The sequence below is a fragment of the Dermochelys coriacea genome, chromosome 9 (assembly GCF_009764565.3).
Source record: "Dermochelys coriacea isolate rDerCor1 chromosome 9, rDerCor1.pri.v4, whole genome shotgun sequence".
In the NCBI taxonomy this organism is placed as follows: domain Eukaryota; kingdom Metazoa; phylum Chordata; order Testudines; family Dermochelyidae; genus Dermochelys; species Dermochelys coriacea.
Window position 1 is genome coordinate 17,775,183 of NC_050076.1, and position 26,221 is coordinate 17,801,403.

Consider the following 26,221-nt stretch of genomic DNA (forward strand, 5'->3'; position numbering starts at 1 on the left):
ATTCATAGTCCAATACGTGGAGTTGTTTTTATATATTCCTCTCCAAGCAGACACTGAAAGCTGTAATACACCTGTTTCCCCAGGAATATCTCCCCCTTCCCCCTGGACACAAAGAGCAGTTCAGGGAAGGGTTTGACAGAGACAATATAGTTAGCCAATAATGAAAAGCCTCAGTGGGTTATGGGATTTAAGCAAGACAGGCAAAGGTATCTGATGCTGAAAATCTGCATTGCTTTGGAAATGCTCATGAGGTCTCTCTACAAGATTAGTTCACACCATTAGGCTGGGATTTGCTTATGATAGTAAGGGCCATAGATTTTCAGAAGAAGATGGGCGTCTAACTCCCTTAGGCTCCTTTGCAAATCCCAGTCTTAAGTATTAATGGGAAGCTGTTAGGCCTTGACAAACAGTTGTCCTAGAAATCAAGCTTTTTAAAACATGTACTTGCTCCATGGACCTAATTCCTGCATCTTGACATGGTAGTGAAGAGTCTTGCACCCGCACAGTCAAGATCCTGCTGCAGCATCAGGACTCAGGCTATTTGATACTGCTTCAAGAGACTCTCTCTCCCATATGGTAATGAAAGAGAAATATTTCTCCTTTGGTCATTGAATCTCCCCTCATTCTCCTCAAATTCCACTCGAAGCCAATTAAAAATCCTCACCCCTATATACTCAATGACCTAATTCACTACCATCTCTCTGTTTTCAGCACTAGTTTGCCAAAAACTTTCCTGGTGCTTCTTCCAAACTGATTGTGGCTTCATTCCATCTTTTCAAAGTGACTGCTTCAAACTAGGACCAATCTAAAGCATTCTAAATTACACTGGAGATCAGTAGCATCCAGATAAATACAGTGCAAAGGTGTAAAGTCAAGTGACTGGAAGCTAGTTTAATGGGGAGAGGAGGCAAACCTGCAATTTCATACTAGTCTACAGGGACTTGTGCTTTGGAGTTTGAGCCACCAGCGATCAGCTTTCAACAGTTCTGGTATTAACTTCTTCAGTATATTGGAACACCCAGCATATGTTCACCTAGGGAGTAGTTTAATGGTTCTATGACGTGCTTTGGGTCTTGATAATATATCAGCATGAGTAATAATGACTAAAAGAAATGTTCTTGTAAGGGCTGTAGCTCTGCCAGTGGACTCATTCATATTTATTTATGTTTAGACTTATTTGAGCTAGCAAATATCTAATTAATGAGACGCAATTACAGCAGTTGTTTAATTATTTTTCCCTATCCAGGATTACAGAAGGTTTTTTTCAGATTAATACTGTATTAGTGGAAATGAAATAATTAGAAAACAATGGCTTCCTGCCATGGAGGACTAGTTGAGCACTAGAGTTACAGTTGCTTTTGAATCAAATGCTCCAGATAGAACTATGGTTCTTTTCAAATGAAATCATGTGTAAAATGCTTTCCATTAATGTTTTCAGTGATCTCTGGTAAACCAAAACATCAACTGTTATTCTTCAGATGCAAAGTGTGATGGACAGAAAACTAAAGAACAATTATGAATAATAGCTATGAAATTACAGAACAAAAGAATGTAGAGATCACGTGTTGGGGTAGGCGTTTCTGAGTGTTGAAGGGTTGGGGGTCAGGTCACTTAAAGTAGATATCTGTTTCCCAGTACAAGGCCACACACCATGATTTGCCCTACCAGTCTGTTTATGGCAACTGTCTCTTATTACAGTATGCCCAAGCTTGAGTGAAAACTCACCAACAGTAAGATTATTACTCACTGCCTTCAAAAAATCTCCAAATAGAAACCACATGCCATAATAGGCTGAACGTATTCAAAATAGTACTTACAGTAATTTGTTTAATAAGCAGAAAATATGCAAACTTAACGGCTAGGTAATTTCTTGGTTCTAAGAAAATTGCAGTACAGAGTACACTTACACATCAAATGAATTAATATACCTTGAGGGGTGCAATGGAAGGGTTGTGGTTTGTATTAGGGGTAGGAGTCTACACAGTGATAAAACTTGCAAAGAGGGAAGCAATAGCTATATGTTAGTTGCTTAGAGAAAAAGTAAGGATATAGAACACCAAGCATACCATAAAACTAACTAGAGAAGTCAAATCCAGCTTCTATAGCCTAAATACATGGAAGCTATTAAAGTCAGTAAATCCCCTCCATCTAAATAGTAAGCAAAACTTTTCTTGGAAATAAAAGTTGTTCAGAAAGCATAGGGTTAGATCATGTAACCTTAACTCATTGGAATAGTTCTTGCTCATGTGAGTAAGCCCATTGGATCGTCCTGTGCAATCGATTTATGTGCAGATTCCCCAATAAAATCAATGGGGTGTTCTCTGTAAAATTCAACAGCATTAGGTAATACATAGACTTCAGTAAGACTATCCACATAAATAAGATTACGTTGGTGAGTGACGATTATAGGGTTGGGTCCAAAGTTTGATTGCCAAACATAGCTACTCTTTAAAGCCCATATAAATCAGCAGATTACCTATGAAAATATTTCCCATTTCTCCCTTCAGTATTTTAAATACAAGAGGAATTTTGCACAGGGGAGACCTATTTATATAGACTATGTTTTACGGTCCCAAAAGCAAGTCCTTTGTCATGGCTCTTACTTACATGGATGGAGTTATAATAATATACATCTGAATATTTTAGCTGCTTGTATTTGCATGATTTCAATAATTTTTTGTTTGTTTTAAAGAGGAATATGAAGTCATGTTAGGCCTTTTAAAGGTTAAATTGCACACATTCTAATAGTTTGCAAGGATACCAATAACTTGTAGGAAGATTTTTTTTTTTTGCTTTTCCATGGAAATACAATGTTTTTCATTTCCCTTCAATTTTGAGTGTACTGATGGAGAATAATTATCTGGCAATACAGATGCCCCCCGACTTACGCAATTGTTCCATTCTGGAAAGCCTTGCATAATTCGAATTTTGCGTAAGTTGGAAATGTATACCTGTGCATTACACAAAAATTTCCGCAACTCTAAGTTCCTATTTCCGGCTTATGGAACCTTTTCTGTAAATGCGAATTTGCATAAGTCAGGTCTTGCATAACCCGGGGAGCGTCTGTATATAGCCTTAAAACAGTAGATGTAGGTCTTGTAAAAGTACTTAGTAGTATAAATATATTTTTGGAATGAAATATATGTGGTCAGATCCTCTGCTAGTGTAAATTGGTGTAGATCCATTGCCTTTAGTGAAGTTAAACTGATTACAGTAGATAAGGATTTGACTCGTGGTATCCAAGGGCTAAACTGTGCAACTCTCACTGTTAGCATTTATTCACACAGTTGTAGCCAATTTACTTTTGCTTATCTGATTGGTCCCACAAGTTGCACAAGCTAACCCTAAACTTTTCTTTTGTGGGCCTGATTCTGTACCATGAAGATCAATGGAAGCTTTAGCATGGAAGCAGGATTGGGCCCTATATGTTGACTATATGAGGCATAACAAATAAATGTCAATTAAATGTGCTATATTCGAACAAATAAATGGCTGGTCCTACAATACTTAATTAACTAGTATCTGGTTCCCAAATTGCGGGGGGGGGGGGGGGGGGGCGGGCGAAATGGAGCAGGAGAAAACCAAGCATTCTAATATGCATGGTAGGAAAACTTCATGCTTTTTTTTAATCTATAATCTTCTTTGTGAATGAAGCTATCTTACAGGAACACCAACTGATATACTGTAACAGGCATTCTTCCTGAATTATATAGCATTGCACATTTCCTGTGTTTGGGCCTAATCCTGCAAAATTTTCCCACTTCAGCCATGCCAATGATAGCAATGAGGCATGAATAGGAAAACTTGTCTGACAGGATCAGGCCCTTAGACAATGGAATTATTATTGCGGTGATGTGAAGAGCCCACTAAAGAGGTAAACAGTTAAGACATGACAACAAGTGGTCAAGTTTCTCAAGGGCAGGGGTTTAGAAGTGCAGGAAGGTTAGCTCAGGCATTGGTGTGAGTGGAAGTTAGAAGACGTGATTATAGTTCATGGGAACCAACACTGCAGGATGAGATACATTCAATTCAGTTTCCTTTACCAGCTTAAAATAGAGCCATTGTAAATTATGTCAGCCTGTCTCAAAGCATGAAAATGATTGTTAAAAAGGGCTCAGAATACACAATGAGAATTGTTGTGTGGCTTTGATGTGTGAAAGATGAGAGCTTAAGATATAGTGCATATTAAGTCAAAGTGTAGCCACATGCCTTTTCCCTGAAGGTTGGGGGGGGAAGAGAATTTTATCGCAGCAGTATAACATTGCTTAATTTTGTTTTTGAACAAATTAGAACATTTACTGATAGAAGCAGAATACTATGAAGTGTTAACACACAAGACTTATTGGTGGAATGTGTGTTTCAGCAACTTTAGCATTACATTCTATTTATCCAGGAAAGTGTCAAATACAACACATTGCATGGCACAACTCTGGAAACTTCCTGATGATTTGTGAAAGTACAGTAAAAAAGGGACATAAACTTTGTATAGACAGACAAAACCTAAAATATCGATAAGTCAAACCACAGCAACCTTCCACAGCAAACTTCCAAATGAGTGACAACCCAGACTTTCTCCTTTCAAACAAGGTTTCTGGTCGGATTTCTGTAGGCCTCAATGAAGCTTATTGGAGTTCCCTTGCAGATCTTTCCTATTCTACTGAGAATTCCAAATTGCAAGGAAAAGCCTCTTACTGAGGAGAGACTAGGGCCCTGATTCTGCAAATTATTTAAGTAACTTTACATACACGAGGAGTTCCATTGAATTCAATGGGAACACTCACATGCATGAAGTTGCTCATGTTTACATGTGTGGAGGATTGAAGTCTAGATCTTATTCTCTAATAGGGATTTTTAAATAGCTAAGCCTTTTGCTTCTATTCACTATTTTCTACCCCAATGTCTTGCTCAATAAAGTTCCTAAAGGAGAGAAAAATCAAAGTAATTGTGCACTTTTAAAATGACATGAAAACAAGGTTTCACAAAATAGGAAATTACATCTTTGCAGTAGTCACCCTATAGTTGTGATTTATATGACATTTATCTGCTAACAGCACAAAATCCTGTTCACTTCAGTGATCTGGTTTACACTACAAAAATGTATCATGATTCACTCTACATTGGTCACTACACCAACCTCCTCATCATGTCACTGAATGTGATTGTTGATAACTGTATTCAGACATGGGAAATGTTGTAGTGTAGATCAGGCCGGTCAGATCAAAATTGCAACCCCTAGTCTCCAGGGTTTAAGGTTTTCTCTAAATGTTCCTTTTTTGAGCTGAAATTGTTCTTGTCCCAAAGGAGTTTGAGGAAATCCATCAAGTTGTTTTGACCATCAGACATTCAAATAAATACAGCTGCATTTTTTGAGGAAATAGTTGTTGAAATATGGTGTGTTTTTTCACATGAAAGAGACACGCAAACAAACTGCATTATGAAACATTAAGGCCATGATTATAATTACATGAGACATGAAATTAAACGTTATGGCTTCCAAAGCAACTGTAACTCTATCTGACCATATGCATTCCACTAACACTGCATGTGAAAATAGAGAAGGTTACATATGTGCCCAGGCACCAGATTGTGATTGCTCTGGAAACCACAGCCTGGAATGCCAAGGCTTTCAAATAATTAGCATCTCATTTGTAAATGCAAAACATTGGGTTTATTAATAGTTATATGTGCTTGTATATATCTGATTGTCTCCCTCTCCCCCATCCTTCATATATCTTGTTTGTCTTTTTAGATTGTAAGCCCTTTGGGGGCAGGGACTATGTCTACTTCTGTGGCTCTGATCTTGCAAATGCTTATGCCTGTGAATAACTTTAAGCCTTTGAATAATCCCAGTGCCATCAATGGAAGTACTCATGTGGATAAAGCTATTCAAGCTATGTGTAAGTGTCTCCAGGATCAGGGCCTTAGTTTGTACACACAGTGCCATGCTCATTGGGGGCCTGATTCTGATCAGGCGCTCTGAGTGCTACGGAGTATAACTAATGATAATGATCATGAATCTAAAACATTGTAAGCCACACAAGTATTGTGAAAAGGAAATATTTGTATTTTAGGGATTTTTATTTTTATTTTTTTTGGGAGGGGTCTTTATGCTGTTTCAAGACATTTGTCTGATTGGATTCCTTGCTTTGGAAAAAGTAAAATGAGTTTTCATTTGTTTTGTGCACCCAGATGAAGCTCACAGACTTCTCCCTATGGCTCCCTAATTGACATGTTGGGGATAACAAATTGTTTTCTTTGCTAAATTTGGGTGGGGAAAGGGGAAATTATCATAAAGCCTGAGATTTGTTGTTGTTGTTGTTGTTTACACACAGGTGAGGTCTGCCATAAATCCTATACTCAGTTTTCAAACCTTTGTCGTCATAAGCGCATGCATGCTGATTGCAGAACCCAAATCAAGTGCAAAGACTGTGGACAAATGTTCAGCACTACATCTTCCTTAAATAAGCACAGGAGATTTTGTGAGGGCAAGAATCATTTTGCAGCAGGAGGATTTTTTGGCCAAGGCATTTCACTTCCTGGAACCCCAGCTATGGATAAAACGTCCATGGTTAATATGAATCATGCAAATCCGGGCCTTGCTGACTATTTTGGAGCCAATAGGCATCCTGCTGGTCTTACCTTTCCAACAGCTCCTGGATTTTCTTTTAGCTTCCCTGGTCTGTTTCCTTCAGGCTTGTACCACAGGCCACCTTTGATACCTGCTAGTTCTCCTGTTAAAGGACTACCCAGCACAGACCAGACAAACAAAAGTCAAAGTCCCCTCATGACACATCCTCAGATACTGCCAGCTACACAGGATATTTTGAAGGCACTAAATAAGCACCCCTCTGTAGGTGAAAATAAGCCAGTGGAGCTTCAACCAGAGAGGTCCTCTGAAGAGAGGCCGCATGAAAAAATCAGTGACCAGTCAGAGAGTAGTGACCTTGATGATGTCAGTACTCCCAGTGGCAGTGACCTGGAGACCACCTCTGGCTCTGATCTGGAAAGTGACATTGAAAGTGATAAAGAGAAATTTAAAGAAAATGGTAAAATGTTCAAAGACAAAGTAAACTCTCTTCAGAATTTGGCTTCAATAAATAATAAGAAAGAATACAGCAGTCATTCCATTTTCTCACCATCTTTAGAGGAGCAAACTGCGGTGTCAGGAGCAGTGAATGATTCTATAAAGGCTATTGCTTCTATTGCTGAAAAGTACTTTGGTTCAACAGGACTTGTGGGGCTGCAAGACAAAAAAGTTGGAGCTTTACCTTACCCTTCCATGTTTCCCCTCCCATTTTTTCCAGCATTCTCTCAATCAATGTACCCATTTCCTGATAGAGACTTGAGACCGTTGCCTTTGAAAATGGAACCTCAGTCACCAAGTGAAGTAAAGAAGATCCCAAAGGGAAGCTCCGAGTCTCCCTTTGACCTCACCACTAAACGTAAGGAGGAGAAGCCAGTTACTCCTATAACCTCAAAGTCAGCAGCTCCATCCGTGACAAGCCAGGATCAACCACTAGATCTGAGCATGGGCAGCAGAAGTCGAGCTAGTGGTACAAAACAAGCCGAGCCTCGGAAAAACCATGTCTTTGGTGAAAAGAAAGGAGGTGACCTTGAAACAAGGAAAGCAACTGATGCTTCTTTGCAACATGCCAGGCCCACTCCGTTCTTTATGGATCCCATTTACAGGTAACAGGCTTTAATGGAATATAGCTTTCTTGAGCACAGCTAACACTTTCAGGACTTTTCCTGTGTAACTTGAAGTGATCCATTAGCTCAGCATGCACTGTCGTTTAAAATATGCAGTAATTTAATACATTTGCTTATCCAGAAATGAGATGGCACAAATGCTGGATATTTTAAAACGTTCTTTAAATTCTTTTACTACAAGTCCCTTTTCCTCAAAAGCACTACACCCCATGCCCTACTCCCATAATAGCATTTATTTCAAAAATTATCTGGACCAAATTCTGCTCTTGGTTGCACCATTCCACTCCACTTGCTGTAGCAGACAGCCGCAAGTACGAGTTGGATCTGGTCTGACAGGTCAAAGGAATGTGGGTACTGAGGGTGAAATTCTGCTCTCAGTTACACTAGAGCAACCCACTAGTTTCTGTGAGGCTGTGCGGGTGTAAGTGAAGGAAGAATGTGTCCCTGGTTGCAAAACGAAACAAAAAAATATGTGGGCAGTAAGGGTCTGATCTCACCTCATGAGTCAATGGGTGTCTTACCATTGACTTTAGTGGGAATAAGATCAGGTCCTAAGTGAGCCAAGATATTAATGCTTGTCTACACTGGGAAGCTACTGGAAAATAAGCTAGCATGTGAGTTTAAAGCACAATAGTTATTCCACGCTAACTCCCCATGCGAACACTCAGTGCAGAATAAGAATGTCCACATGTAGCGCCATTGCAGAATAGCTATTCCAGGACATTTTCCCCATGTAGACAAGCCCTTAGAAATCAGGGGTGAAATTCTCACATCCATTGAACTCCCATTAATGTTGCCATTAAGTTCAGTGGGCCCAGGATTTCACCACAGGTCTTGTGTACTTGCATGCATACATCAGCACTTGCATGCACTTTGATACTCTGCCTGCATATCGGTAATTAGTTGTAGTCATACGTCTAAATTAATCTCCGGGAAACATAGGAGTAGTGAAATATTAGCCATAAAAACTATTTGTTCATAATCTAAATGGCCTATTTCACAAAGAGACTATTGTTAAAAATAAACAGTTACTGTAATACAAATGATCTTAATTCATTACTATCTTTCAAAAATTTGCTTTTGGCAAAAATTTCATAGAACTCTCTCTGGCATAAGATAAAGGGTATACATTAGAAAGGAACAGTGTTAGCAGTGTGTTACTTATTGAGATGGTTTAATTTATGCAGGTATTAGGTATTAGGCCACGTGTTTCCTGTATCATATTAATTTATCATTACTGAATTAGTGGAAATTTTTACTGTTATACAGTATTGCAGTGCATGATAATGCAATTTGTGAAGGAATAGTAAAGGAATGTTACCAGCATAACATGGGGCCAGTCCCATAGTTGTTACGCAGGCAGATGTTCCATTGAAGCCAATGAAAATTATGTCTGAGTAAGGAATGCAGGATCAGTCCTTTGATAAATAATACAATTTAAACTACTGATCAAAAATGCAGGAGGAACTAAAATGCCTTACTAATTTTAAACTATCAGATGCCCTATTTCACTACCTGAAGACATACAATTAGTTGAACATAGCCTTCATTTCTGTTGTGGCAAGTTCACTACATTTCTCGAGGCCCAGATCTTGCTAACTTCTCTTTGCAAGGGCATCCCTATGCCCATGTGGAGCGGTTGACAAGAGCAGGGCCTAAACTCCTCACAAAGGAAGATGAGCTTCCAAAGGGTCCCTTTCTGCAGGCCTAATATGAAAAGCACCCACTGGAGTCAATGAGAGCTTTTCTTATGTAGTTGGGTCCTATTTCTTGGTAACAGGGCTCAGTGCAGCTAGTCATCAGTTTCTATTATCAATAGTATCGGCCTTTTGAAATGGGGTTATAGCCAATGTAAATGGTGTAATCTCTTTTTAATGATGTTCACAATTCTCATTAGTGCTACTGACAGTTGCATGCACAAATCAAGAGATGACTGTACCTCCTTATCATTTACCATTATCACCAAAAAAAAATTATTTGATGTATTGTTGACTATTTTAAACATAAATAGCTGAATAGTTATTAATGCCTAAGACTGATTCATCACAAGCAAATTAATTTTAACATTTACAGAGTAGAGAAAAGAAAGTTAACTGACCCACTTGAAGCTTTAAAGGAAAAGTACTTGAGACCTTCCCCAGGATTCTTGTTTCATCCGCAAGTAAGTATTTTTGGAATTTCAATATTGTAAACAAATCCTGTTGCTGCTTCAAAGCAGGTGCAGAGAAAAGAATGCAGTCTGAGTTATTTTCGGATTTCCTAAAACACACAATTTTTCCAATGTCGTTATAGTGGAAAAACATTAGCATGTTCTTCATGATGTTTTGCAGCTAAACCATCATGTTCTGGTTGTAGTGGGACCCAAATCTCAGCTACATGTATGTTTTAGAGCTCCCTCCCCAACGGAATTAGAATAGATCAAACAAGATGTGCTACTACCAAATTGTGCTTCTGCAGTCTTCCCGCTGTGGCCAATGGCAATGGAGGGATCATTGTGCCCATCTCTAAGCAATACCCAGAGAGACAATGGAATTTGGGGCCCGATCTTGAAAAGTGGCTTCTATTTTTGCTGCTCAGTTTTGCACCCTCAAGTAATTCTCCCTGTAATTAATTGTGGGCACTAATGTCGCCATATATAAGTTTAAGCACAGGGTGTGTAGGTACAGCTGCATATTTGGAGATATCAGTGATAGCATTTCCATTTGCCCTTTTTTGCAGATACATAGTGGGGCCGACAAATCTGGGCACCCCAAGTAAAAGCCTTTATAAAGACCAGGCTCTTTCTATATGAATATATAAAGACACTCAGAAAGGACACAGTACAAACACTCCTATTCCAGTTCACCACAGAGCAACTCCATGGTTTCAGTAACTTTGTAGAATAACTGGAAATAATATGTGCTTGCAATACATCCCCTTTCCATGTCTGAAGACTTTCGGCTAACATTGTGCAATGAAGCGACTGTGTGGTTCTTTGGTCATATGCTTAATGTCCTGCTGCTCATTTGCTATGTCAAGAAAATAATAGGCCTCTTTCAACCATGTGGATCTGTACCGTGGCATAGGTTAATGATAGCCTGGATCAAAACTCTTTTCATTATTTGCAACCTTGTATCACTTGCTTATCCTGTATTGTGCCAGTCTGACAGGATGACTTCACTTCCCCATGTTGGTCTAGTGCTTCGAACACAGGACAGGGGAGTAAGGAACTCCCTGCTCTGATATTTACTCCCTCTGAGCTCTTGTGTAGGCCATGGAAACTCTCTGTTTCAATTTAGCATCTGTAAAATGTGGATAATAATGAGTACGCACCTACCTCATGTTGTGAGGCTCAGTTACGCAAGTGTGGGATTTTTTTGGCTTCAGTATAGAACAGATCTTGCCATGCTTTAGCATAGATACATGAGAGCAATGTTCTTGCACAGCTGGAAAAAGAAGAAAAAGCACTAATGTACTGACGCTGTAGGAAATGAAGGGAATAGTTGATGCTAAACACTAAGTATTACAATAAAAATTAACCGATAGTGTTTCAACAGAATATACTGAGGTACTATACTTACCAAAGTTGCAAAGCAACCAGACACCTTTTCAGTCTCTTTATGAAGTGCTTCCAGTTTCCATTTCATAGCAGTGATACTAACATCAATGCACAGAAAGGACCTAACCATGCTCTCAGACACAGTAGTTGTAAATCCCAGATAACTCCACTGAGCTTCCCCTCTGGATTTGTACTGCTGTGAATGAGAGCAGAATCTGGCTAGTATCTCAATTCAGAATGTTTTTAACAAAATGCCATTTGCTATCTCTTCTCCTCCTTTCAGCCTTTAAGAATGAATAGTGAATGAAAACAGGTTCGGGCTGCTGGATGGGAAACTTTGTTGGTATTGCAAAGACAAAGTAGGCATACATTTTCTAGGTCTGCTTTAAAAAAACAGAGTAGTTAAGGAGTCTCATAGACAGCTATAATACATTTACAGAGAGAACATTCAGGTGTTGCACTGCCTGGTAGAAATCAGTGATGGTTAGGTCCTCAGGTGCATAAATCTGTGTAGCTCAATTGAAATGGGGAGGGGGCTCTGTGGTTTTGCTGGAGGAGTTATCACATTTTAGTATATTTATACTGCTGCTAGGGTACTGTGATCTGTAGGGAAATGATGGAGTCTGGTTATGTATGAATGTATTCTTCAGGGCTTGTCAGAGGTACCCAGGGTGTTGGATTGGACATCGCTTTTATATAGTGCAGCATAAATCTAAATAAATAACACATGAGGAGAGAAGAATGAGGAGGGAGTTAAAGGCATAGAGTAGAGATAGGATTTCAAAAGAGGATGCGCTATGGCATTTGGGTGAAATCTTGATTCATTGAGGTCAATGAGAGTTTTGTTATAACTTAAAATGGGTCGGATATCCCATTAGTGTTTCTTCAAGGGAACTTGCAAAGTCCCTGCTGGTATAAATGAGGGAAACTTTTTGAAGTCAGTGGAGCTGCACCCATTTACACTAGCAGAGAACTCAGCCTGGGATTTCCAAACATTTTGATGATATTGGGGTAAGCGCTCTTCTCCACTGTCTGGTAAGAGGAGGAGCAAACCCCCAGAAAACCCATGAAAAACTGAGAGGAAGTACACAGTGACAAAAGGCAAACATATTGTAGTATCTCCTTCCCCGAAACAATCTCTTGTTGCCCTTCCATGACTGCAGTGTGGGAGGTCAATGCTATGGGTGGATAGGGGAGGAATTGTCATTTAGAGCATCATAAATTATGACTGAGTTAGGCAAGTTGTTCTGACCCCACAATCTCTATTTAATATGGTCCAGTCCTATATGATTTTTCTCTCTCTTTATTTTTACACCTGGTCTCTTCTTTCCCTGTCCCCTTCTTTGGCCAGCTTCCTGTTCTGAGATTTTCTGAAGTAGATTTTAATCTTTGGGGGCAGGAATTGTGTCTTTATTAATGCCTCTAGTGCACAGGTATGGCATTATATAAAATGAGGAATAATTGTGGCTTTTCCATATTTCAGAGAGGGTGTGGGATGGTGGGAGACAAATCAATGGCAGCATGGCAAGATGGGTTGCCTTGCTCTGAGAGAACCAAAGGGACCATAGGCAAGCGAAGCTCACTTGTCCCCATAGATCTCAACGTAGTGTGAGAATGCCATTTGTCTGTACGTTGTTTGCCCTTTGGCCTGAGAGAGAATCATTATCCGTCTGTGTAAAGTATTACCATGCCTAAGAAGTGTCCCCTTGTACTATGTATGGGGGATGATCTATAATGACCCTATCATTTTTTAAAATGATGTTCCCGAGTTATATCAGATGATGCCATATTAAAATTTGTATTAATTTCTTTAGCTGTACTCTGTTACAGAGTATTTATTCAGTGAGATAAATGATGTACATTTATAGCAATTCACACATTTTAATACAGGCTCTGGTTGTGCAATAGAAAGAATACATGGGAACAGCTGGTCTTCATTTTCATCATTTATCTGGGTGCTAGGAATGACTGCTTAACTTGTAAGAGATGGTGTGACATGAAGTCTTGAGTGTAATGTACATTTTTAAACATAGCAAATGAAAATAAAAATGCTATTGCACAACCTGTCATCATAAAGTGCTAAAGTCTTCCCTCTTATCAACTTCAGTGGAAACCACTCCCTACACTCCAAAATAGAATTTGATCCAATAATTAATACAAAAAAGACAAATTAGCGGAGCAACTTTTTTTGTGGGTATACTTATTGTCCCCAGGTTATTAATGTAATTGCAGATTCCACCGTGTATTTTCACCTTCTAATGGTAGGGTAAAATTATCTCTAAAAAACATCTGTGAAATAAATTCAAATATTTCAGTTCTTCTACAAATTCTTATTTTTATAGCTACATTTATTGCTTGGAGTTTTTCATTTGCTTAAGCGGTTAAGCTTAAGAGGTTAATTTGCATCCTTGTAACCTGATGATATGAGAGCTGTGGGATAGGCTTCTAATATAGATTTTTAGTCTAGAGGAGAGAGACAGAGAGAGAAATATTGAGGTACAATTCCTATAGTCGTTACACAGTTCCTGCTCAGAAAAAATTCCCCTTAAAGCCTAGGGCCCTAAATCTGTACAAGACTAGGTCAGTTAGTCATATTTTGCAATAAATTGCCACTTCAAAGATTTCATTTAGGTAGGGTGTGCACAAAAGCAAACAATCCACTCACTGTGAAACCTTAGCTAACTTCACAATAGATTGATTGCAATAAGGGTTCCAATGCAGGAATAATGTGTTGTTTTTGTTTCAATTTTGCTCCCAGTTCCAATTGCCTGATCAAAGAACTTGGGTAAGTTATTTGCTTATATTTTTGATTTAAACATTGTAAAATAAATTGCATAAGAAAAGCATAACATGAAAGATAACCCTCTGTATAGTTATGGAGTATGCCACATGCTTTCCTACTGAATGACATAGCAGTAGTGGATAATATCTTGCCATGTCACATTGGCCTTCTTCCTATGTAATCCTGCAGTCTATTCTTATTGAAGGCACTGGAAGTTTTGCTTAAGTAAGGACTTCACCAGTCCATATGGCCCTTTGGTTGTATTTTAGTGAGGCTACTACAAGCTATTTGCCTCCAGGGTTATGCTGAAAGTTTAGGCTTCAAATTTTACCTCCATTACAGGTGTTATAATCTGATGATCAAAGTCCTCTGGATTCTAGACTTTAAAGTATCCAATTCAGCACTTGTATCACAGATACAACACACATTGATTTGGGGCCTTTGGGTCCAATTCTTCTTTCACATAGGCACATATAACTCGCATTGATGAGAACAGGAGCATCAATGGGTAAAACTGAGGGTAAGCTTTTTTCCCCCCCTTTAGTCTCATATTTAAATCCAGTACCAAATTGGTATGGAAATCCCAAATAACTCTTTTAGCTACTTTTATAACCCCCCAAATAACACAATGTTTTGTTCTTACTTTGTTGCCCCTACAGCAGCTGCAATTAACCAATAACTACTAAGCCCAGAATTCTCCTGACATCGGTTTAGTGACTAGAATAGGAGAGTCAGAGTCAGGAAACCAATGTTCTCTTCTGCTCATTCACTGTGACTTGAGATATTGTCTCAAGACTAAGGCCAGATTTTCATAAAATGTGGCCTGAGATCCAGGCAAATTTTTTCATGCCTACTTTTGTGAACAGAACGACCTCAGTAGTGTAAAAGAAAAACAAAAGGGGGGGGGAGCATTTGCACATGCAAATGAATAGTTAAATGCCCAAATACGCATTTAGAACCCAAGTACCTCAGTTAAGCATTCAAAACTACTTGTGGATTTTAGTCTTACTTTCTGTAAATCTGGATTTTAATCCCTCTCTTTCCCATCTGTAAAATGCAAATAATGATAATGATACTTATTCATCTTCATAAAGTCCTCAGATGTAAGGTGCTACTTCAGGGCCTGATCTAATTCCCATTCAAAGCGGAAACAGATGTCAATGGGCATTGGATCAGGCTCTATGTATGAAGTATTATTAGTGATAGAAATGGGCTGAGAATGCTGTGCTCAATGGATGGAATTTAGTTCCTATGCAGATGGCCAGCATGTAGCCTATGCATCACTTACACCCTATTTTTGAACAGGAACCCTGTTTTAAGGAATTGAGTGGGACTGGAGAGACTCAGGCACTGTGTGCTGGCCCCATTCAAAGGGATGAATTTCACCTGTTATAATTTGGCATGGAAAAAACAATTTAGGTGGAAGTTGTTAAATGTTTTCCCATTTGAAATCTTATATCGGCCACAGGCAATAAATAGGTGTAAAACAGAAATAGACAGCGCAGCATTGACATCCTCACAGGTGGCCCCAGACATTTTTTCCCCTTAGTGGAGTGAATTCAAAATGGTGCCATCTAATGGTGTTGGGAGGATTATGTGACTTGTATGATGCACTCTGGTTCCACTACACTTTTAAAATAACAGTTTAGTATTGTGGTAATTAGGCAACAGAAAAAATCTCAGTACATTCTTTGTCTTCCACCCTCTCTCCCTAATGTTGGCTCTGTCCCCAAATTTATGTCATCAAACTATTTTTTTCTTTTGTTCTCTGGCCATGATGATGGTTGAACAGCTGCAATACAATATGTATTGAAAGCATACTGTTAAACTGAGTGGAGGAAAGTGCTGATTTATGGATGGCTTTTTCTCCAATTTGAAGGGTTTGAATGTGTCACTTGAACCTGTATATCTCAATTCATGGCATCCTGGCTCATCTATTTTAAGTTTATTTAAGGTTATTTTTCACTCTGTGGCACGAATCCTATAGTCCAGATCAATTGGAAACATTCTATTTTGAATGGATCACAATATATTCAATCTCCACCCCAAAAACTGGCACTCTGTCTACTCACTCACTAAAGTTTAGAAGCAGTGTGCTATAAAGACATCTTGTAATTCAATTAGGACTTCATTTGCAATAACATTATGAAGAATTATGATAAATAATTAAAATAGTTGTCCAAATAACTAAGAAACGCATTTTGCGATGAAATATCCATGCTTTTTCATTTATTGGTTTCAGAGTAGCAGCCATGTTAGTCTGTATTTGCAAAAAGAAAAGGAGTACTTGTGGCACCTTAGAGTACTTGTGGCACCTAACAAATTTTTTGAGCATAAGCTTTCGTGAGCTACAGCTCACTTCATTGGATGAATTCAGTGGAAAATACCACTGATTTTCCACTGAATGCATCTGATGAAGCTGTAGCTCATGAAAGCTTATGCTCAGATAAATTTGTTAGTCTCTAAGGTGCCACAAGTACTCCTTTTCTTTTTTTCATTTTTTGTGTTTATTATAGGCCAAGATCTGCTCTCTGTTACACCAGTTTAAATCCAGATCAGCTACATCAGTATCAATGGAGACTCTGGATTTACACTGGTATACCTGAAATCAGATTTTGGTCTTTACTTGATACTTCACAAAATTTAGTCATTCAGTCTCTTGGTCATGAACATGAATGTGATGTGGTGAAGTATGGGATTGCAGTACAACAAATTGATCGAAAGTCATGCTTTTAAAGAAATCATTATAGTTTGGGGTAGGGAGGTAGAACTGCTGAACTTTAATCAACAGGATTTTGAGATTCCTTTAAATAAGACGAATAAAAATAGAAAACAAACGTTTGTACAATCCTTTCCCATGAGTTATGTCCATAAAGTCAGTTGTTTTTATGATAATAGCATTAAGGAGTCTAATTTGTAAAACATTAGGTCATGCACTTCATTGACATTAGTTTCTAGATCATTTCATACTATCAGGTTATCCTTTTTTTAAAAAAAAATTAAATAAACTCTCCTTTATGTATGTCACTGATTTTCTGCTGCTGCAAATAAATTTTAAGACAAATGTCTGAGACCCTTGTTGATGATATCTAGCCTGTTGAAAGGTTTAAAAATACTTGTTTTATCCGATTATGGTAATGTCTGCCTTTTTGGGTCAGCACTAGGGAATTGTGACTACATATTGGTTTGCGTCAGTATGCGGTTAATAGCCTCTCAGGGACCAGGAGGGAGGTGGGGGTAAAGCTACTTCCTTTTCCAGACATCTGGATTCAGATAGAATCAACAACTCTCATATATGTAAATCAAAAAATTACAGTTCTTTATAAAATACTGCCATTCACTGATCTCAGATTAGGAGCAGACGTTACTTGTCCATAAGCAATAACTTTATTAAAATATGTAATGCAATCTTCTCGCTCTCTTACCTCCTCTGCTTACTTGCTCTGTAGACATATAAATTACACTAATTCTACATTAAGAGTCAGTTTGTGCCTTTCCTTCCCTGACAACTGCACAACCATGCAGTGGCCAGTGTTCCCTCAGTACAAGGAATGCTCTCTCTTACCCTGAACTGGGGTGCAAACCACCCTAAATGAGGTGGAAAGTATGGGGCCATACTCTGTGCTTCATACTGGTCAGTGAAGATTCCCAGGGCCTATTCCAGAGCCCATTTAAGTAATTGGAAAGATGCTTATTGGCTTCACTGGGCTTTGGATGAGCCCCCAGGTATGAAGGGGGAAACATATTATATTGTCCAGAGAGGTGGTGTGATAGGTATGCTCTCCCTTTGTTCCTGGGTGTACCAGAAGCAATTGTGCTTCCTTGAGACACAATACCTCCCAGAGCTCACCTGGGGGTGGCTTGGCTCTTCACTGTCTCCAAGGTATGTCTGTACCTTGATGGGATAACTGAACCCTAAATATTCACTTGAATGGAGAGAGATCAGAATTTGGCGTAAAGATCTGCAGAAACCCATTCCACGTATAATGTGGTGCATTGCCCTGTGCAGCCTTGTGTTAAAGAATCATATTATCTTTAAGTTGTGGAAGGGGAGCATCTTGGTGTGGGAAGAGATTTTGGATTTGATACCACAGGCTAGAGGAAGTGCATCCTGTTTCAGTAACTATCTACCTAACCTCCCAGGGTGGGTGCCTGTCATAAGTAACTCTGCTAAGTAACCCTGCTGGCAGATCAGTGTTTCACTGAACATTGCAGCCTCGCCATTGTTAAGGCTGAGATTTATTTTATATGTTTAGCCAGGAGCGTCCCAATTACTCAGAAAAGAATTTCCACTTCAAAGGAAGGGCTAGAGACCAGTGGTCAGTTACGAGAATTTGAAGTCATTCAGATATACTATTTTTTTGGGATATAGGGCTGCAGGAACTAAAGCGGACCAGAGTAGGCACATGGTTCCCTGGGATCTACTATGGATCACAGGAGGCCCTGTGGACTTTAGAAGTTCTATAGGGAAGCAAAGCTGGGGAAGGGGGATTAGGACTCAAAGTGGAGCAGGAAGTACCTGGGAGGTAGTGGGGGCTGATTCATCAAGGTCAACTGGGGAACCACAGACAATGCAACACTAATGCAAGGTGGAGTGTTCTCTCCCTCCCTAATTCCCAATACTGTCGTGCTTTCAAGTGTTTTGCTGTATTTTAAATCTAACATCATCTCTAAATTTCCTGAGTTTCTAATGGCTGCTACTTTGATAACTATGCCATTCCTGAAAGGTTTTCTGACCTTACATTGCTGGTATATCCTCTAATCCTCAATTCTGCCTTAGAGGGGTTTTTTGGGGGGAGGGGGAAAGGCAGGGGGGAGAGGATCTGCTCTGATGGGGAAACCACGACCCTGCCTTCTAGCTGATGCAAAGTGCTACCATAGCCAGCATTAAGATGCTGAAAAGAAGGATTCACTGATAGTGTTTATGTTGCTTCAGTTGTTCTCGATGATGAGTGGAAGGAATACAAATGGGAAAAAAAGTATATGTGGAAGAGGAAGGAAGGGAGTTAATAGCTTACCCTTCCCTCACTTTTATCCCTACTTTATTTCAGGTCTGGCTGGCTGCAAAGCAAAGGAAAGCCACCTTTTAATAGTCATTATTTTCCTTATTATCTTTTAAAAATGTGCATTGTTTGGATTCTGGGATCTATAGCCTCAGCTGATGTAAACTGGTGTAACTCCACTGTCTTCAGTGGCGCTATATTCATTTACACCAGTTGAGGATCTGACCCCAAATATTTAATATTTCCTCTTGGTGATGGTGCGTTTCTTTAAGAATATAAACCACATAAGGTAACTACATTCTACATTCTTTAAAAAAAAACTATAGTAATTCTCATGGCAGGGCCTGTATTTCTAAAAAGCTATTATCGCTTTTCAGTAATTGGAAGTGCTTGTAGTTTCTGTGAATAAGAAACTAAGGACCCGATTTTGACCTCACACTGATGTAGCCCCATTGACATCAATGAACTTAGTCCTGATTTACATCACTGCCAGAGTAGAATCACGCCCCAAAGCTGCAAATAAAACAATGATAGTAAGCATGACAAAGTCATTTTAAATGTAAATAGGAAAATAGTTTATTTAATATATTACCGTAGGGATCCATGTACATGAAAAATGTTGATTTGATCAAAAAATGATTTAAAACCCCTATATAATGAAACTGACTTGAGTATTATATATACATAAATAAAAACATTTATTATCCTCCTCAATGTACTTATTATTCTTCACCATAAATATGTACTATCATAACCCATGCACTGTCTTGTCAGTGCTAATCAGCCTGAAGGCCAAAGGTCATTTTTTATTCAAGCCATCTATTCTCTGCAATAGTAAATATCAGAATGGTTACTTGCCAGGAACAATTAGAAGGAATTAAAGGCAATGGAAATACAACCATAAATGCTTTAAGAATCGATTCTGAGTAAAGAAGAATATGAAGAGGTATAAGAATAAATATATCGTGATGTTGAGCTGTATGGGTTGATAATGACATTGCTCTGCTGGGACAGAATTACCTCCTATCCCAGAAGCAGCATCATTACATATCTCAGCCCTGTGATCAGTACATGTCAAAATCCTTCATATTGACAAATGTGCTGTCCACTTGCATCTATGGAGAATGTTTTAGCAGCTGAGTGATTATGAATCAAACCCCAGAGCTTGCAGCTCCTACTGCCTCTCAATGCTTTCACATTCATTGCCTGACAAGTAAATGTATCTTGACTTCCCTCTGTGATTTTTTGCACCATGTTTGATGAAAGACATTTGGCAAATTGGCAGTGGTACCCTGTACATTGCAATTTGTAGTGTGCATTAAGAGTCTGAGCATGAAATAAGAGGGCAGGCTATGAGGCAAAGGGAAAAACAAAACAAAACAAAACCAAAAACCCTGAGCTAACCAGAAATGAATAGTCATTTCAAGCAACAAGCGTACATTTTTTTTTTGTAACAAAAGCATCAAAATCAGACCAATCGCGCCACAGACTTTAGAGGAAGGTTCCATGAAAAATATTCTGTCTCTTGAATATTACTTTATTAATCCTATGTTATATTATGAAAAATAATCTCCTTGCACATTGTGAGCCAGATTCTGCCCTCCCTTACACCAGTGTAAATCAGGAGTATCTCCTCTTAACGCAGTGGAGTTACCCCAATCTGTGAGAGAGGCAAATCAGATCCTTCTGCAACTCTTGCTCATCCTTAGTATCAGATAGCTTCAGTGGCATTACTCATGTAGTAAGCTACTATTAAACATTGGATGCGGCAGACTTGGGTTATTACACTGGGATTGTGTAATTCCATTGACTTCACTAGAAATGTTTTTTTTATTTATGTTGTGGGAAGAGAGAGGAGAATTAGTTTTAGGAGCTTTAAAGTAACTTTCTCCATCTTTGTAAAATGTGTAGGCTTTTTCCTTTAGCTTCTATTTTGTCAGTTTTCTCAGAAGACCGCATAGTAGCATGCCTCTTATAATCTTGAGTTGTAGCACTGTGATTTTTGAGGGGAGAATGAGATAGGGAACTCTTATTTTCAAGTGTTACTGTGTTCTACAGTAACTCTGCAGTGTTGCCAAGGTTTCCAAACGTGACAGATGATTTGGGATAATTTTCTGAGGTGCCAAACCTGAGATATCTTCAAGCGGCCTGGAAGTGCTGCGCACCCACACTCTGAAAATCAGGTTCCTTTAAGGTGTCTAAGGTTGAGCATCCAAAATCTGAGGTATCCAAAATCACTTTTGAAAAAGTTGGCCATTGTGCTTTTTGAGTATTATTACAGAATATTTTTTAATGAATGGAGTGAAGGCAGTCAAACCAGCTAGCATATGAGATTAGAACACTTTGAAAGAAATCCCTAAACAGTGGGGAAAAAAGTAAATTTTGCTAAGAGATCACAGTATATATCAATTCCTGGTTAATGGGAACTGATATATCAGACTTGTAAACACCTGTGGCCTATGAGGCTAATTTTGCACTCCTTTAGATTAGAGAGTGTACTTCCACTTAATTCTGGATTTACATCATGTAATTCAAATCTGAATGTGACTTGGTATCTTCAGGGTCATAGTGTATACACTGCGTCAGATTTATATCTGAAAATTGCAGGTGCTAACTTAAAAAGAATCCTTCCACTATCAGCTACAGGTACTTTCCAATAAGACCCAGCTTCTCCAAATGATCATTTTTAGAGAACATATCCTTTTTGTGGTATGTGCATGTAAAGCCAGATCTTGTTCCCATTCAAGTTAGTGGCAAAATTCCAGCTGATTTCAGAGGGAACAAGAATCCTTGCCATGAGACAACTCCAGATCACCCATTATTTTTACTTGATCAAGCCTATGTGCAGGATCTGCCTTATACAGAGTTTACAAATAATTACTATAGGAGCAAGAACATTAAAACAATGTAGCAGAAAAGCATAGGAATCTAAACTGTAGTGCAAAAAAAAAAGTATTTGAACGTAGATATTTTATAAGCCTTCATACCAATTAGTGTAGCTCTCATGTAGAATTAGTTATTTATTAGCATGTACAGAGATTAGGAAACATGATCTGCTAGATGAACAGGAACTGTCAGGTACAACATCGTCACTGCTGCGGAGTGATCTACTGTCAGTAAAAGTTACTTGTGTTATTCAAACTGTGATAACATAGTTTTCCATCACTTTGTCCTACTCACAGAGTGAAAAACCAAAATAGTTTTCTACGCACAGTCATTTTTTGAATGGAGTTCTTTGTGTTTCGAATTATCTGTACAGAAAAAGAGCACCTTCACTGTGATATGTTTTCCTTTTCCTCTTGCAGATGTCAGCTATAGAAAACATGGCTGAAAAACTAGAGAGTTTTAGTGCCCTGAAACCAGAAGCTAGTGAACTCATACAATCTGTCCCTTCCATGTTTAACTTCCGAGCCCCACCGAGCGCCCTACCAGAAAACCTCCTGAGGAAGGGCAAGGAACGCTATACCTGCAGGTAATTGCTGAGCTAATCATGACAGGGTCTCCTAACATCTCCTCTCTGCTTTCAAAAGACGTTGTTGTTTACTTTAGAAATTACTCCTGATTGGATGATTAATAGAGATCATGGAAGGTCTATAGTATTTCAAAGTGCTCTTTATTCACTCAAACATAGAAACAGTGTTTTGTTTTTTGTTATTATATGAGGAATTTGTCCTACATCACTCGAGTTTGATAAATGAGGCTGAAAATATTGCATAAACAAGCTTGTTCCCAAATTTCCTCATCACCTTTATATTAATAAATGCGCTTTCACTATTAATTTTTCTGATCACAGGCTACAGGGCTGCTTTCCTCAGACCATCTGCCTCTAATGTCAGAAGGGATCTTTCACAAAATATATGAATTATAAGGACATATGTTTACAATCTGAACAAAAACTATAAGTTCATAGTCATTGCACATATGAATGAAGTCAATCAGAATTTTGTCAATGTGAAAGGGATCAGAGTCATGCTTGTATAGTCATGATTGGTATGAAATAATAAACTGTATGTTAAAAATGTAGGGCCAAATCCTGAAAGCTTCTGCATGCATCCTTTATGCATGGCACCTGTAACTCACATTACCTTCATAGGGAGTTAAGAGTGCTTATTACCATGCAAGATTGGGTGAAGGTCCTTAATGTAACTGTTCTAATCATGCTGTTTCTTGGAATGCTACCTGGGAGCCTTAAGAAAGTTTTATTCCCTGTGAAATATTAGGGAAATGGGGGAATGATTTTTAAAATTGCCTTATTTAAGTCTCTATATCATCTCTAGAATGCTAGGGTATTTGACACTGACATATCAGTTTATCTGATCTTTTTGAAAACATGTCAAAGACAAGTTTCAAGACAAGTTGTTATAGAAACATACCTTGATGGATTAGGTCTTTGAATCTTGTCTGCTCTGATCCTATTCAATGCACAGAATGAAGTCACATTTGCTGACACATAGAATAAATGGAAAGAATTGAATCTCCTTACTTCAAATCAGAATCCCAAGCCTTGAATAACAGATTTTCAGGCTTCCGAAACATGAATGTGAAAGATATTGAATTAATAAGATTAGAATTTTGGAAGGTAATTAAAACCAATGTCTGTTTGCATACATTGCTTGCTTATGTGCAAGGAAATCTAGCAAGTGCCAGTAATTCAGGCTTCATTAATGGGTTATTTATATTTCTGTGATGCCTTCGTTGAATTTTTTAAATGCCTAAGAAATCCCAGTACCATACAGGATTGATTAAATTATGGCTATGCATCCGGTGCATTATGCAGTTCACAGTGAAATAATGTCAACTGCGATGACTTTGTCATAGAAACTGTTTTCTAATCATAGATACTGTGGCAAGATTTTCCCAAGATCGGCTAACTTAACACGTCACCTGAGGACGCACACTGGAGAGCAGCCTTACAGGTATAATAAAATGTGTTTGTGGGCATGAGCATGGCCTAGTGTTTACAGCAGGGGAATGGGAGTTCAATATTGTGTTTTGTCCCCAGTTCTGGCATTGACTCATTACGGGCTCATTGAAATCAATAGGATTCTTTCCGTTGACTTCAGTAGGTTTTGGATCAGGCCTTCAGTCCCTTTGGGAAAGACACTTAGGACATGTCTACACTGAAATAAAAAACACATGGCAGTGAGTCACAGAGTCTAGTCAGCTGACTTGGGATTGCAGGGCTTGGGCTGCTGGGCTATAGAATTGCAGCATAGGCATTCAGGCTATGAGCCCTCTGAGCCCATGAGTCGGTGGTACAGTCTCCACTGAAATTTTCTCACCCTGTAACTTGAGCCCTGTAACCGCACGTCAGCTGACCCAGTCTCTGACACTCAGTACTACGGGCTTTTTATCACAAGTGTAGATATACCCTTAGGGAGAGCTTTTCAAAGCTGTCTTGAAGATTTAGACATCTTCTATTAATTTCAATGGGAACTGTGTATCAAGGCGACTTGAAAATCTCAGCCCTAACCATCTCTGTGCCTCAGTTTCCCAATCTGAAAAATAGGTACAATAGTACTTGCCTCCTTCACAGAGGTGTGGTAAGGATAAATTAGTCTGTAAAACACTTTGGGGTTCTGAGTATCATTATTAGGAAATGTTTTTAATTTTGTTCATAGTATTATTTGCTGGTTGGTGTGTGCAGAATTAGGAAATTTGATATTCCCTCTCCTTCCTATGTATGCAATGACACTCCACTAATTTTAAGGGTCTGTGAGGCAGTGGGCTAATTTAAAGCTACCTTGGCTCCCAACTCTATATGGGCATGTTTACTCACAAGGTAGGGTTGAGGAAGGATATTTACCTCCATTATAACACCACTTCTTGATGAAAGTCTCAAAGCTCAGCTCCTTTTTGGTAGATGTTACAAGCAGGGTGTGGGGTAGGGACTTGAAGACATGAAGTTCTTGAAAATTCTTTGACAATATGATAGACCTTATTTCTGACTGCAGAGACTCTCCCACTTGCCTTAATGCACAGAAATAGGATCTCTTATCCAGAGAAGAAACTGGCTGTTGTAACTACAGAGCACTACCAGTAAGCAATCCAGCCTCGTGCGCTGCCTTCAGCAATGTGCTATATGCTTGGTGTGTTAGTGGAAGACAAAGGCCCTTCTAATGTACCTGGCCTAACTTGAGGGTAGGGAGGTGACATTAGTTTGCTCCTTACCAGCTGTACTGTTGGTCCAATTAAACTTTTCATAAGCTTTTCGTTCTTCCTTGAGAATCAAGATTATATTTAACTACAGTTGTATTGCAGGATGCCCATAAAATTCCAATGAAAAACTATGTGATATTTACACTTATAGCCTTCTAAAGGTTGTATGTGTACAGGATGGAGGATGGGGGAAGTTATTGCTGCAATTATATATATTGCATTTTTTTTCAAAGCACTTACAAACTCTGGTCAAAATCCTCCTCCACATCCCTTTGCATGGCAGGCCCCAAATAATGTAGAACTGTATGGGAAGGGACAAGCACTGGAGAATCCATGAAGAGGGGCTGTACGACCCCTTGAGTATGACAAGAGCCATATTTTTAGGCAATTCTAAGAGGGATCTCATGGTGAGGTATAGGTAGTCTCAGGAATGATCAGTGACTGCTGCACAGATACGCTGGCTTAGGCCCGACTTAAAGACTGCAGAAACCTGTGGTAACTACTGCAACAGAGAGTGGGATCACCTTGACTAGCAAACACATATTAAAATACACATACATACCTGGCTAACATAGAGGATTTGTTTTTTTTTTTTTTTTTGGGGTTTTTTTAAAACTCATTAGTTAAACAGTTTTTAAAACAAACAGCACCTGGTCTAGACAAACCAAAAGCATTCCATGTTCCACCCCAGAGGTAGTAGCATCTCAGTTGTGAGTAAGAAGATTCCTGTATCCCACATTCAAATTTTGTAATTGCTTTGGGATCTTGCAGAATAAAAAGTGCGGTAGTAAATGTAAGATGATATGATTATTTCAGAATTCATCCATAATAAATACATTCCAAAGATCTTATATGGATGGACCTGATCTGGATTGGTGCTGACTTCCCCTTGACTTCAGCAGGTGCCCCGCATCTCAGGTTCAGGCCCTTAGTAGATGTACCTATTTAGATACATAACAGGTAGGTCGGTCTAACTCTGATCCCATTGATGTCAGTGGTAACAGAATCTCACCCACTGCACGTGACTGA

General features: G+C 38.9%; 1 protein-coding gene across 9 annotated transcripts in view; it reads left to right on the forward strand.

Moving 5' to 3' along the window:
• The window catches only part of MECOM (MDS1 and EVI1 complex locus), a 450,691-nt gene that overhangs the window by 413,271 nt on the left and 11,199 nt on the right, over positions 1-26,221 (forward strand). For 5 of the 9 annotated variants that reach the window (XM_043492330.1, XM_043492329.1, XM_043492331.1 and 2 more), the window contains 5 exons: positions 6,333-7,689; positions 9,784-9,871; positions 14,007-14,033; positions 22,339-22,505; positions 23,872-23,949. In XM_043492330.1, the coding sequence (XP_043348265.1) occupies positions 6,333-7,689; positions 9,784-9,871; positions 14,007-14,033; positions 22,339-22,505; positions 23,872-23,949 (1,717 nt within the window). The remainder of the gene's footprint in view (positions 1-6,332; positions 7,690-9,783; positions 9,872-14,006; positions 14,034-22,338; positions 22,506-23,871; positions 23,950-26,221) is intronic. The other 4 variants (XM_043492336.1, XM_043492335.1, XM_043492337.1 and 1 more) reach the window with 3 other exon arrangements.